General features: G+C 38.9%; 1 protein-coding gene across 2 annotated transcripts in view; it reads left to right on the top strand.

The window, feature by feature from the left end:
- The window catches only part of LOC120746324 (gamma-aminobutyric acid receptor subunit gamma-3-like), a 169,071-nt gene that overhangs the window by 43,640 nt on the left and 112,518 nt on the right, over positions 1–12,913 (top strand). For both annotated transcript variants that reach the window (XM_040051772.1, XM_040051773.1), the window contains exon 3: positions 12,514–12,581. In XM_040051772.1, the coding sequence (XP_039907706.1) occupies positions 12,514–12,581 (68 nt within the window). The remainder of the gene's footprint in view (positions 1–12,513; positions 12,582–12,913) is intronic.

Below are 12,913 nucleotides of genomic sequence, written 5' to 3'. Positions count from 1 at the left end.
AATGTGTGAATTATTTAACAGAGAGAATTCCCGAAAAAAAGGAAAACAAACTTTTAAAAAAATATGAGTAAAACATGAAACTGCTTCTCAAATTATGGTTGAGCCTCTAAAAATTGGGAGGCGGTGTATAAAAACTACAGTAATTCCTAAATGGTGAATGCAATAATTTATTTAAACCCACTGTATTTAAAGCTGAAAATCTCCACTGTTATGGTGTTTAAAATAAATAGATTTTTTTTTTTTTAAATTGTGCATTTATTCAAATATTTAGGTACCCAACTGTGAATATTAAGAGGTTAGTTTGTGTACTGCTGAAAATGAAGTAGTAGGCATTAAAAGCATGTTTTGATTGTTTCATATTTTATATTCTTTATATTCAGAAATGTTTGAACTATGTGAGAATATGATGAGGACAACATCTGTGCCAAACATAGAATTCAAGAAGCGTCTAAAGTAAGAGTACAGACGCATTTCAAACTGTCCCACGTTTCAACAGATGCACGACTGAGATTCTGACAACCACCATAAAAACATCATAAAAACAACGTGATACCCATTTATAGGTTCAGGTACAGGATACTAAATATGGCTGAAAGAGTTTGTCTGACATTTTTTAAGTTTACAGTTCAATTCAGTTTTATTTATATAGTGCCAAATCACAACAAAGGAGTTTTTCCTTCCCACTTGACAGTGGGAAGGAAAAACTCCTTTGTTGCAGGAAGAAACCTGCTTTAGAGCCAGGCTCAGGGAGGGGCAGCCATCTGCTGTGACTAGTTGGGAGTCGAGATGGACTATTTAAGGAAATGTTAGTTTCCTTAAGACCTACTAAAGGAATTGCATGATGTTTTTTTTTTTTTTTTTCGTTATTGGTTAGTGGATTAGTGAAGATTATACAGGAAAGCGACGAAAGAGCACTGGAAGACAGCAGCAAAGGGCTGAGGGTAAGCTCTGTTTTAGGCATATAGTCATATGGTTCAACCAGTGTACTAAACTGGTGTCCAACATTGCGTGATCATCTGCTTGAAGCCACAATCTGTGCATATGGACGATTAAACGTCAGCTTTAATAGAACAGGCACAACACTTCGCTCTGTCAGTTCAGTTCTCTAATGTACTGACCTCAGAACAGCTTTCCCTCGTTCTCTCGCTGCACTTCAATGCTGCGGTCTGATAATGTGAAACACTGCAACTTTAGCCATTATTCTACTCTCACCAGGGAAATGGCTGCTGTAAGATAACACAGTGCCAGCAGACCAAGCGCAAAATGGATATAAATAATAAATGTGAGTAAAAGGAGTACAAATATGTATAAGGCATTAATTAACATTGATAAACCGTACCAGTGATTGATGCTGGACTGTGTTACGATACCTTTCAGATATCCTGCTCATGCATTCAGTGTAAAATACTCAAAGCCAAACATTGAGCTGAATGAGCACTTTGCAGCTACTATATTGTTTGGGCCACAGGTGAAAGTACAAGTCACAGCTGTGAGCATTAAGCACCTGATACATGCTTATTATGAACTGATTTCCTTTGGTTCGCTTAATATGGTTACAGCATTAAAGTGCATTATATCAGTGACGAAGTGGAGGCTAACTTTTTTACTACCTTTTTCATACTGAAACCACAAGCACTGCTCATCTTTACAATAATAGCTCCTTAATGTATCGACACATGAATCATTGCTCTGCTTGCTTTTTTGTTCCCAGCCAACAACTCCCCTCCCTACACTGCCTTGTGAACACTCACAAACCCTTGATTTGTGGCCATTAACAGCTGTTTTATAGGCTGTAAATCAGTATATGCCAGAGCCAGATTAATCTGCCAGTGAGTCCAAAATATGAAGCTACTATTGGATACCTCACAACACTAAACACGTTTCCTTTTTTTGTCAAATGGCAAGAAACCCACTACTGCACATGTCAAATGATGATTTGTTGGTCCATTAATCAACCGATAATCATTTGTGAACAATTTTGATAACTCATTATGGTTTTTTTGCTAGCTTCTCCAACCTCCATGATAGTGACGATTTCATATGTTAAATTCCCTGGAACATTTCAATAATGTTTTAATTAAAAAGCACTGATACGTTCTTAAAGATAAACCATGATCATGATCTTCCAAACAGAAAAGACAAAGAGATGGAGGGTTCCTCACAGTTTGTGTGTTTATTCAGCAGTGCAAATGTCGCGCACGGTTGGGTTTATGATTTACTAAATTGTGGTATGCAAACCTTTTTACTTTTGGTGTGAGTGAAATATGCATAAAAAGACTTTCAAAATGATTTTCCCACCCTCTGCCCCTCTTTCGTATGACTGCCACACTTAATGTTACTGGGCTACAGCACTGATAATCTTATAATACCCAGTAAGAATGGATAGGACCAGTGATGGAACCTAATTTACTCAAGCACCTAAAGTACAGTTTTAATGTACTTTTTCATTATTTAAATATTTCTTTGTTATACTGCTTTCTAATTGATGTGAATATTGTATTTTTGTAATATAACACTATTAAAAAAACTTTATTTTCTGATTTTAAAATATAAATCAACTAATATATAATGATTCTGTATTATTATGGGCAAAGCTACCTATCAGTAAAAAGGTAACTTAGTCATCCTTATCTGCAACATTAAAAGTTATATATACATTAATAAATTACTAATTAGAATTTAATAATGAAATATATACAATAGAGTACTTTAACTGCATTCACTGGGCCCTCTTTAGGTACACCTATTCAACTGCTTATTAGTGCAAATAAATCAGCCAATTAAATGGCAGCAACTCAGCGCATTTAGGCATGTAGGTCCGCATGTACAATATGAATCCTCCACAGATCAAACCTTTATTCTAAGGAGCTTGGAAAGAAAGTGACCGGTCTTCTTTAAGGCATTTCTGCTCTCATCTGAGAAGCTTTTTCAGATGGTGGACAGTTCCAGGTCCCACTATAGTGGGTCAGCAACCCTGTTAAGGGATTAAATATCCCTTTTCCCACCCCTTAAAAAAACAAAAATATAGATCCACACTGCTTGTACCAGCAATACAGGCAAGTGTGGGGGATAGGGACACAGACTCATGAATAGATGGACATGTCATAAACTAATATTCATCATGCATGATGTCAACTCAAAATGATTTCTTGAACATGGCAGTGACTTCAGTGTTCTCAAATGGCCTCCACAGTTACCAGATCTCAGTCCAGAAGAGTAGTTTTGTGATCTGGAGGAACGGTAGATGAAATGAGAAGAAGCTAATTTAAAATACTCACAATATATATAAGTATATATATATATAACACCCAGCACGCCCCTGCGGGCGGTTTATCCTTCAAGCTCGGGTCCTCTACCAGAGGCCTGGGAGCTTGAGGGTCCAGCTGCGGTGTCTTAGCTGTTCCTAGGATTGCGCTCTTCTGGACAGAGATCTCCAATGTTGTTTCTGGGATCCGCTGAAGCCACTCGCCTAGTTTGGGAGTCACCGCACCTAGTGCTCCAAGTACCACTTGGACCACTGTTACCTTCACCCTCCACATTTTCTCGAGCTCGTCTCTGAGCCCTTGGTATTTCTCAGCCAATTACGTGGCAGCAACTCAGCACATTTAGGCATGAAGACACGTTCATCTGCTCAAGTTCAAATCGAGCATCAGACTGAGGAAGTAATATGATTTAAGTGACTTATGTGGCATGGTTCAGACAGCTGATTGGTATTTTCCTGAATAGCCTCTCTAGGATTTACAGTTAATGGACCAACAAAGGAGAAAATATCCAGTGAGCTCTTCTATATATACAGACAGTATGTACAATATGAATCCTCCACAGATCAAACCCTGGTGGGTTACATGAATAGGATGAGGGACCTATGGATATATATATATATATCTCTCCATCCATCCATCGATTCGCTTCTGCTTATCCTTTTCAGGGGCTGGATTACTTTTTTCAGGTAATGAGTAAAGTAAGGGATTACTATTGCAAAAACGGTAATTCGATTACCGTTACTTTCCCGTAGGAACGCTGCGTTACTAAAACTGTGATTTTTTTGCGAGAATGTCTCATGACAGTGACGTAAGCGAGTGTGACGTTTGTGAAAACAGCTGTGTGCAGATCAACAATGGATCATATATCCGTGCGGGAGAGAGTATGAGCGTGCAGCGTTTAAAGCGTGGAAGTACTGACCTTACTTTGACTTTGATTCCATAAAAAGTGACAAAAACATTAGTGTCCGTTGTGTGTGGGAAGAAAACTTCTTTTTACAGCAAAAAACCCCCCCTAAACTTCCAAGCAAGCACCGAGTGCGCTACCACGTAATGGGAAACTCACAGAGAAACTTGCGGATTCTTCCACTGACCGCTGCGGCACACCTGCACCAGGGTAAACCTCCGCCTACCCCACTCCTGCTTTACAGGTGAAAATAGAGCAACAGGACCGCTAGTCTTTGATGTTATTTATTTTCTGAATTTGAAAGAGTGAGTGTAAACACAAAAAACCCCAAATATTTTATGTGCTGGAATGTGCAAAAAATAGGTTTAAATGTTAAACAAATTTCTTCAAGTCAGAGAATGTTGCATATAATTACATTTTTGCTTGATGCATAAAGTTAAAAGGTTAAAACTAATAAAATAAGTTTTAAAAAGAGACTTTTCCATTTGATTACATTTTGTATGATGGATTATGCAGAAAAAGTAGAATTGGGCTGAAAGATCTATCGCTTTATCACCTATTCAGGTTGTAAATCATGTTTTTAAAAAGTAACTAAGTAACTAAGTAATAGGGGTGCAACGATATTCGTATCGACATTGAACCGTTCGATACAGTGCTTTCGGTTCGGTACGCATATGTATCGAACAATACAACATTTGTAATTTATTTTATCAACTTTCCTTCTGACGATGCTGTCTGTGTTGAGCGCTCAGTGAATCTGCGTTCGACTACTCCGCCTAGGCTCGACAGTGCAGCCTAGGCGGAGTAGTCGAACGCAGATTCACTGAGTGCTCAACACAGACAGCATCGTCAGAAGGAAGAGCGCAGGGCAAGCTAGCGAGACAGAAGTTAAGCTCTCCTTACATGGCAAATTGAACCTCCCCCACCCTCATTCATATCTGGCATTTGGAATTATTTTGGTTTTCATGTGACATATGACCCTGAAGGTAAGTGAGTCATGGACTAAAGTAAAACAGTATGTTGGATGTGCCACGCAATGCTTAATTACATGGGTGGGAACTAGTGTGTTAGCGCAGTTAGCTCGTTAACGTGTTGGCCGTCTAGCCCCATGCACGGGGCGATCGGCGGTAGCTCGTTAACGGAGATTTGCCGTGTTGTGGCGTTAAGGTCATTTCAACGAGATTAACCTGAAAGCACTAGTGGGAACACAACGAATATGACTGCACATTTACGCCGACATCATCCTAGTGCAAAGACAAAAACAACAAGCATGCTACTAACTTTAGCCGAGTCATTTAGACAGCTGTTAGCACATGATTCTCCTTATATGTTTAATATGCTGCTGAGAATATAGCCCAGAAGAAGCGGATAGTATAGCTTTTATTTTGGAAAGAGACATTTCTCTGTAATAAACTCTCTTTTACAAAGATGAGTGATTCCTCAATCAGATACAGGGCTTGCAATATCGCTAGCCCGACGTCCCGGGGCTAGCGATTTTTTCAGTCGGTTTACCAAAATCTATCTCTTCCCTGCCCGTCGGGCTATTGTAGGAAGGAAAAATATATGTCAATGCTTTTGCATTCTTTCAGAAATGTAGCTGGGTAATTATGTCATTGGCATCGGTGAGCCACTGTCAATATGTGACATATTGCAATTGCGTTTGAATTTGCGCTTGTTTTTTGCTTTCACTTTGCAATCACGCGAACTGTGTATAGAGAGCGACAGCACTGATCTGTGAGTGATGATAATTTGTGCACCAATTCCTCTGACATCGTCTTATTAATTGTTAGCTTACTATGCAAACATGACAAGTGAAATCTCCCGCAGCTTAAACATGTGAGAGGTTGATCGTGCAGAGAATCGCTGAGCTTATGTGAGTGCATATATTTTAGTTCTGCTGAGCCAAATAAGACAGGTCAGGGTGAAGAAGTGACAGCCAAAGAAAAGCTTACCACAAAACGGAGAAGTTATGACAAATCAGACTATAAGGCAAAAAGAAAGTGCAGCTTTATGGTTTCATGGACAAAAGAATTTCTGTGGCTGCGATATGACGAGCTAAATAACCAGGGCTGCACATAAGTGGTCCGCAGGTGCGCATTCGCTGTCAAAATAAAAAACGCGCACAAGGGTTAGGGTTAAATTTAAAAACTGTACTTTTGAGTTAAAATATATATTTATAATTTTAATAAATGACAAATTAAAAAGGCATGAACATTTTTTTTGTATCGAAAAAATATCAAACCGTGACACCAAAGTATCGAACCGAACCGAACCGTGAATTTTGTGTATCGTTGCACCCCTACTAAGTAATTAATTACTTTTGAAAATAAGTAATCAGTAAAGTAACAGGATTACTTTTTTGGGGAAGTAATTGGTAATTAGTTACTGATTACTTTTTTCAAGTAACTTGACCAACACTGGTGCCTACATATATCTATCTATCTATCTATCTATCTATCTATCTATCTATCTTTGTTAATACCTCAAAATACAATAAAAACAGCGGCAGGTTCCAAATCCTTATAACATGCTGGTCACAATCCTGCAAAAAAAACAAAACTCAAACCCACTATTACACCATCTCACAGGGCTAGAGGTACAAGAGCTCTCACACGTACTCTGTGCTTAACCTTGCAATATGTGCTGTAACCAAAACAGCTCAAACGGCACTCACACTATTGTCTAAAAGAGGCTGTGCAGTTGTTGCATTCAGTGGCCCTCAAAAGGTAGAACATTATTTTTTTGTGCGATGCAGTGAAGTGTGAAGTTTGTGTGTCCCGTCTATACGCCAGCACACAAGTGAATTGCTACAGTTTGGCAGAGAGAAGCATGGGAAACATGTACAAGCTTCTTTGAGTGGATTGAATTAAGCCATGAAAGAGATTAATCTTTTTTTATTTTTAGACACATTAAAGGGTGTGCTGACATTTTTACAAGTTTGTCTTAAAGAAAAAACATTTCAGATGACGACGAGTGAAATGAACAGATTTTGTTTCCTGTCCCTTAAACAGAAATAACAGAAGCGATCTCTTTATAGCCAGCATTAGCAGAAGAGGCTCTATTGGCAAAGAGCTGAATGTGATGAATGCAATCATCACAGTACTTCAAAAATTAAAAAATCAATTCTTGTTCAAACCAGTATTTAGCAATTTAATTATCGTCAGTCATTTGGTCAAGGGATCATTTAAGTAATTTTTTATTTGGCATTGACTAAGATTCTACAGATTCGAAAGCTAAAGGTTCATGCTGGAATGCTAACGTGCTAATTTCTACTCACTGTTGAAGCACATTAGCAAGCCAAGTGTAACACCCTTGTCAATAGTTGGGATACAGATTTTAATAATTACATGAGTACCAATTGCTAAGGTTCGACTGCTGGAGCAAAGTGGATGAATGAGTTTGAGGAACTTTTATTCATTTGGATAATATGAATAATAACTTACATATACAATAAAAAAAAACAATAGCATTACATAAAAGGAAAAATGGGCCCAAATAATGGAAAACAATAAACAAAACATACCTCTGGGGGATTTGACTCAGTGTCTCTAGTGTCCGCTGACACCTCTTATTTGAGTGAGTCCAGCAGTAAAGTCTCTCCTTGCAGGATGTGCAGAGGAACAATGAAATGCAGTTCTGTCCGACCACTTAAGTAGAATTTGTACATTTCAAAGTCCATCCAAAGAATTTCAATTTATTTTGAGATCATACATGTTAACAAATCCTGGAGGGGTGGCTTGCCATCTTTGGACCGGGTCATCAATGAGTCATTCATCAAAAAAATGTTCAAAACTTATTAGAGTAACATTAAAAAAGAATCTGCTGCTTAGACATTCATACATACGTTCTTTCTTATCTTTTCTTCATACATACTAGCAACAGCAATAGCTGCTATAGCCATTAGCACATCATTGTTGATGGCTTAGCTTGTTTCTGAACAAGAATGTTGAGAAGTTAACTCACCCAGAAGAGTCCCAGCAATTAGAAAACTCTCCTCCAACTAAACAACGGTTGCCTGAAAGTTTGTTTCCATAGCTTCCTCAGCAAAATCCAACAAAAGAAGGCAAACACGTTTCTCTCTTGGGGCTCCCACTCTATATATTTCACAGATCATCAGGTTTGTGAAGTATATAGATTATATCTCATCAAAATAATTTTACTTAATAAAACTTTTTAATTAACTCAGCATTTCAACCTCACTCATAATTGAATGAAACCCTTAATAATGCTCTAGGGTTACTCAAGATTTTGCTAATTAGCATTCGGGCATTTTTCAAAGCACACATGGGAAATCAAAGTATTGTACAAACTGGAAATTTGAGCTGTTGATGCCAATAAGTGACAAGGTAGAGGTTTTCCAAAGTAGCATAGTTTGTCCGGAGTAGGATCTTAAAATCTGAAGCAAATCAGCAAGCCATGTAACAGCTGAGATACTTTACTTAAAAAATTATTCTACTCACTCAGAGTCTAAGTACCACATGAGACGTCCATCCATTCATTAATGTCTCTTAATGTCTTTAAACACTTATCCACTTCAGGGTCAGTGGGGGCTGGAGTCTATCTCAGGGGACAATGGTCAACAGGCAGGGTACACTCTCAACAGGCTGCCAGTGGTCACAGGCCTAAAAAAGAGATAAAGAAAATCATTCACACCTTTGGCCAATTTAGAATTACCACTTAACCTAACAAGCATATCTTTGGACTGTGGGAGGAAGCCCGTGCACCCAGAGAGAAATTTTCACATTTATACTGCAGGAGCCACTTCTATTATCCTTGTGCATTACAGGCAAAAAAATACTACTCAGTTTTCATTGAGAGCTGGTACTTCTAATACTCTTAATACTCTTTTTTATGATCTCACTGTATTGGACAGACTTTATCTCGTTGTTAGTGTCATCCATCCATTCCCTTCTGCTTATCTTTAGAAGGATCACAGGTGTGCTGGACCCTAACCTAGCTTCCATAGGGCAAAAGGCGGGGTACAACCTGGTAAGGTCGCGAATCTAACACAGGGCTGACACAGAGAGACAGACTGTTAGTATCATGCTGTTTAATTTTTGTTGGCCATTAGCTGAGGTGCTGCATTGTATCCTGCAAGGACCAGGAAAAACAAGGGGAAGTAAATATTTTTTAGACAAAAAATAGCTCTATAACTCTAGACTATTTGAATATATACATCCCTAATTTCTATATAACTAGTCTAAACTAAAACATTGGGTCATTTTGTCAGACTATACGTCAGACTATACAACTTAGCTAACTGGCAAATCAGTAAATGTTAACCCTAAAATAATTTCACATCCAAAGTTATATGAATGCTTTATTTTTGTTTTGAACACATATCATAGTGTTATTTTCCTTCAAAATTTCAGCTTGTCTCAACGTCATAAATGGCCTGTTTAATGGAATCCTGAATGCTGCAAAGCTGAGAAAACAACACTGATCACTTCATTGGAGCTGAAAGAATGTGGACTACTTTTAGCTCCCACTGGTGCTTTGGTCCTTCTTTGTTCATGAGAATAGAAGCAGCATTTGGGCCCATAAATTCCCAGTTATATCAAGTTAGAACAAGCGGATAGCAGTGGAAGCCCCATGGAAAAGATTTTTTTTTTAAATTCACTTTATGTTGAAACCAGGTCACCACGTATGGAGTTAAGACGAAAATCCATAGAGAATATTGAATGAAACACAAGATTAATTTTTAATTTAACATTTGTTCACTAACATGAACCATCCATCCATGTATTTTACTTCTGCTTATTCAAAGTTGCATCCTGGTTGAAGAAACATCCTATTCCCCAGCAATCCTTTACAGTTTCTCTTGGAGTATCCTCAAGACACTTCTGGGTCAGATGAGGCAGTCCTGGTCTACCATTAGTCATCGCAATGGCTCTGCTGTCAAACAATCAGAGATTGTCTTCTGTTTTTTTTTTTTTAAATCATTCTACAATGCATCTTTTGTCCTGTCTTACCCCCATCACTCCAACCGGTCACGGCAGATGGCTGCCCCTCCCTGAGCCTGGTTCTGCCAGATGTTTCTTGAGGTTAAAAGGGAGCTTTTCCTTCTCACTGTTGCCAAGCACTTCCTCATTGTTGGGGTTTTTCCTCTATTATTGTAGAGTTTACCATAGAATGTAAAGCGCCTTGACTGCTAACTGTTTTGGAGATTTGAGCCCCAGCGACCCCGGTATCGGGGGGCACAAGGGGCGAGATTCCGTAATAGGCTGTAACTTGAAGTCGTATCCATAGAAACCTCTGAATCTCACCTAAACCTCATATAAACCATTTCTACAACCACCAAACACACACACACACGCAGCCAGTTTTTGCTTTGTGCAATCGTTTCAAATGTTGTTGCCAAGCAAAATAACCCAAGATCCTATGTACCGCCTGGAAATGCTATTAATTGCCATGGTAACCAGAGCTGCTCCAGGAAACACTGTGGAGCTGTTCTGACTTTAAGGGTGTTAGTCTTTCTCTTCTAGGTGAACGATGAAGTGAATGATGATGTTTGTTTGCAACTTGACTATATATTTGATTCTGGGGTCTGATTATGTTGCAGGTTTACACTTCAGGATGAAAAAACTTGACAAATGATACATTCATGTACAATATGTGGAGGGATCCTGTCCCTCCACAATTCTTTAAAGAAATTTTTCCTAGTATACAACAGTATGTCCTTGACATTATTAACAGCAGTCTGTCTTCTGGTATGGTTCCTGCAAATTTCAAACATGCAGTAGTACAGCCACTGCTTAAGAAACCTGGCCTTGATCACACAGTTTTAGCGAACTATAGGCCTATTTCCAAGCTGCCTTTAGTCTCCAAGGTTTTAGAGAAAATTGTTTTTAATCAACTGAAAGATTTTCTAGATGAAAATGGAATCTTTGAGGTTTTTCAATCAGGTTTTAAAACCCTTCACAGCACAGAATCTGCATTATTAAGGGTTTTTAATGACATCCTTCTGGCATGTGATTGTGGTAACCATGTTGTTCTTGTCTTGCTTGACCTAACTGCTGCCTTTGACACCATAGACCACAATATTCTAATTTCTCAATTACATGATGTAGTGGGTATTGGTGGCACTGCACTTAATTGGTTTAGGTCTTATTTGTCAGATAGAACTTTCTCTGTCAGCCTTCTCGGTTACAAATCATCTTCTGCTCCTCTGTCATGCGGCGTCCCACAGGGCTCAATTTTAGGGCCACTGCTCTTTTCACTGTATCTATTGCCTCTGGGTTCTATCCTTAGAAGGCATGGGATCTCATTTCATTGTTATGCCGATGACTGCCAACTTTATTTGCCACTAAAACACAAGGATGGCATCTCCATAAAACCTCTCTTGACATGTCTAGATGACATTAAAGCTTGGTTGGCTCTAAACTTTTTAAATTTTAATGAAAAGAAAACAGAAGTGTTGGTGTTTGGACCCAGTGGTCCCTGTGAGTCCTCCTCTGTTGTTTTAGGATCCCTGGAAGTCTATTTTAAATCTGTTGTTACTGACCTTGGTTTTAAGTTGGACACTGATTTTAAATTGGACAACCAAATCAGAGCAGTGGTGAAGTCCAGTTTTTATCATTTAAGGCGACTGGCAAGAGTAAAATCTTTTCTTTCGAGGCAGCACCTTGAAACAGTGATCCATGCTTTTATTTCTTCCCGCCTGGACTACTGTAACTCACTTCATGTGGGGGTCAGTCAGTCATTGCTCTCACGTCTGCAGCTGGTTCAAAATGCGGCTGCACGACTCCTAACAGGAACTCGAAAAAGAGAGCATATAACCCCCGTGCTAGCCTCTCTGCACTGGCTGCCTGTGTCTTTTAGAGTTAATTTTAAAATTCTTATGTTTGTTTTTAAATGCCTTCACAGTCTTGCCCCGCCTTACCTCTCTGAGCTTCTTCATCCCCACATACCCCGTCGGTCTCTCAGGTCAGCTGACCAGCTGTTCCTGGAGGTACCGAGATCCAGGAGGAAGCTCAGAGGGGACAGGGCCTTCTCTATTGTGGCTCCAAAATTATGGAATAATTTGCCCATGCATGTTAGAGAGGCCCCTTCACTGTCCACTTTTAAATCACGTCTTAAAACCCACTTTTATTCCTTGGCTTTTAACCTCAGTGAGACTTAGTTTTCTCTTTTAATTGAAGTAGTTATTTAATTAACGATTTCACTCTTCTTTTATTTGTGTTTTATTTATATCTCATGTAATTTTATTTTACAGTTCCAATGTACAGCACTTTGTGTCAGCTGTGGTTGTTTTAAAGTGCTTTATAAATAATGATGATGATGATGATGATGATGATGATGATAATAATAATATGTGCTCACTTTTATTCCTTCTGGCTTTTGCAGAGAAACCAACAGTCATAGATGTGGGCATCTATATCAACAGCATTGGCCCTGTGTCATCCATTGATATGGTGAGTTATGGCTTTATCTCCATCGCCTGCCCCATCTGCACACAAACACATTTGTCCACTGCCCGATATTAGCATCATCAGACACGAAAGCTGTCATTCCTCATGCTGTATTTGGAGGCCACGTGGCCCATCACAGCTGTTTGTGTTGTGGCAGAAGCCAAGAAAGACAGGTGTGGACACTCTTTTTGTTTCCCTATGTCCTATGAATAAGCTTGAATTCATCAAGTTGGTGAGTTTAAAATTGCTGCTATGAAAGCATTCTGCTATTCAATTAGACAGCAGTTTGGGTCTCAGTAGAGATGAGCCTCATTTTATTCCAGTTTTCTTCATTT

The sequence above is a fragment of the Simochromis diagramma genome, unplaced genomic scaffold, assembly GCF_900408965.1.
Source record: "Simochromis diagramma unplaced genomic scaffold, fSimDia1.1 OVJJ01000107.1, whole genome shotgun sequence".
Taxonomy (NCBI): domain Eukaryota; kingdom Metazoa; phylum Chordata; class Actinopteri; order Cichliformes; family Cichlidae; genus Simochromis; species Simochromis diagramma.
Note: the sequence above shows the minus strand (reverse complement) of the source record. Positions and strands in the feature narration are given on the sequence as shown.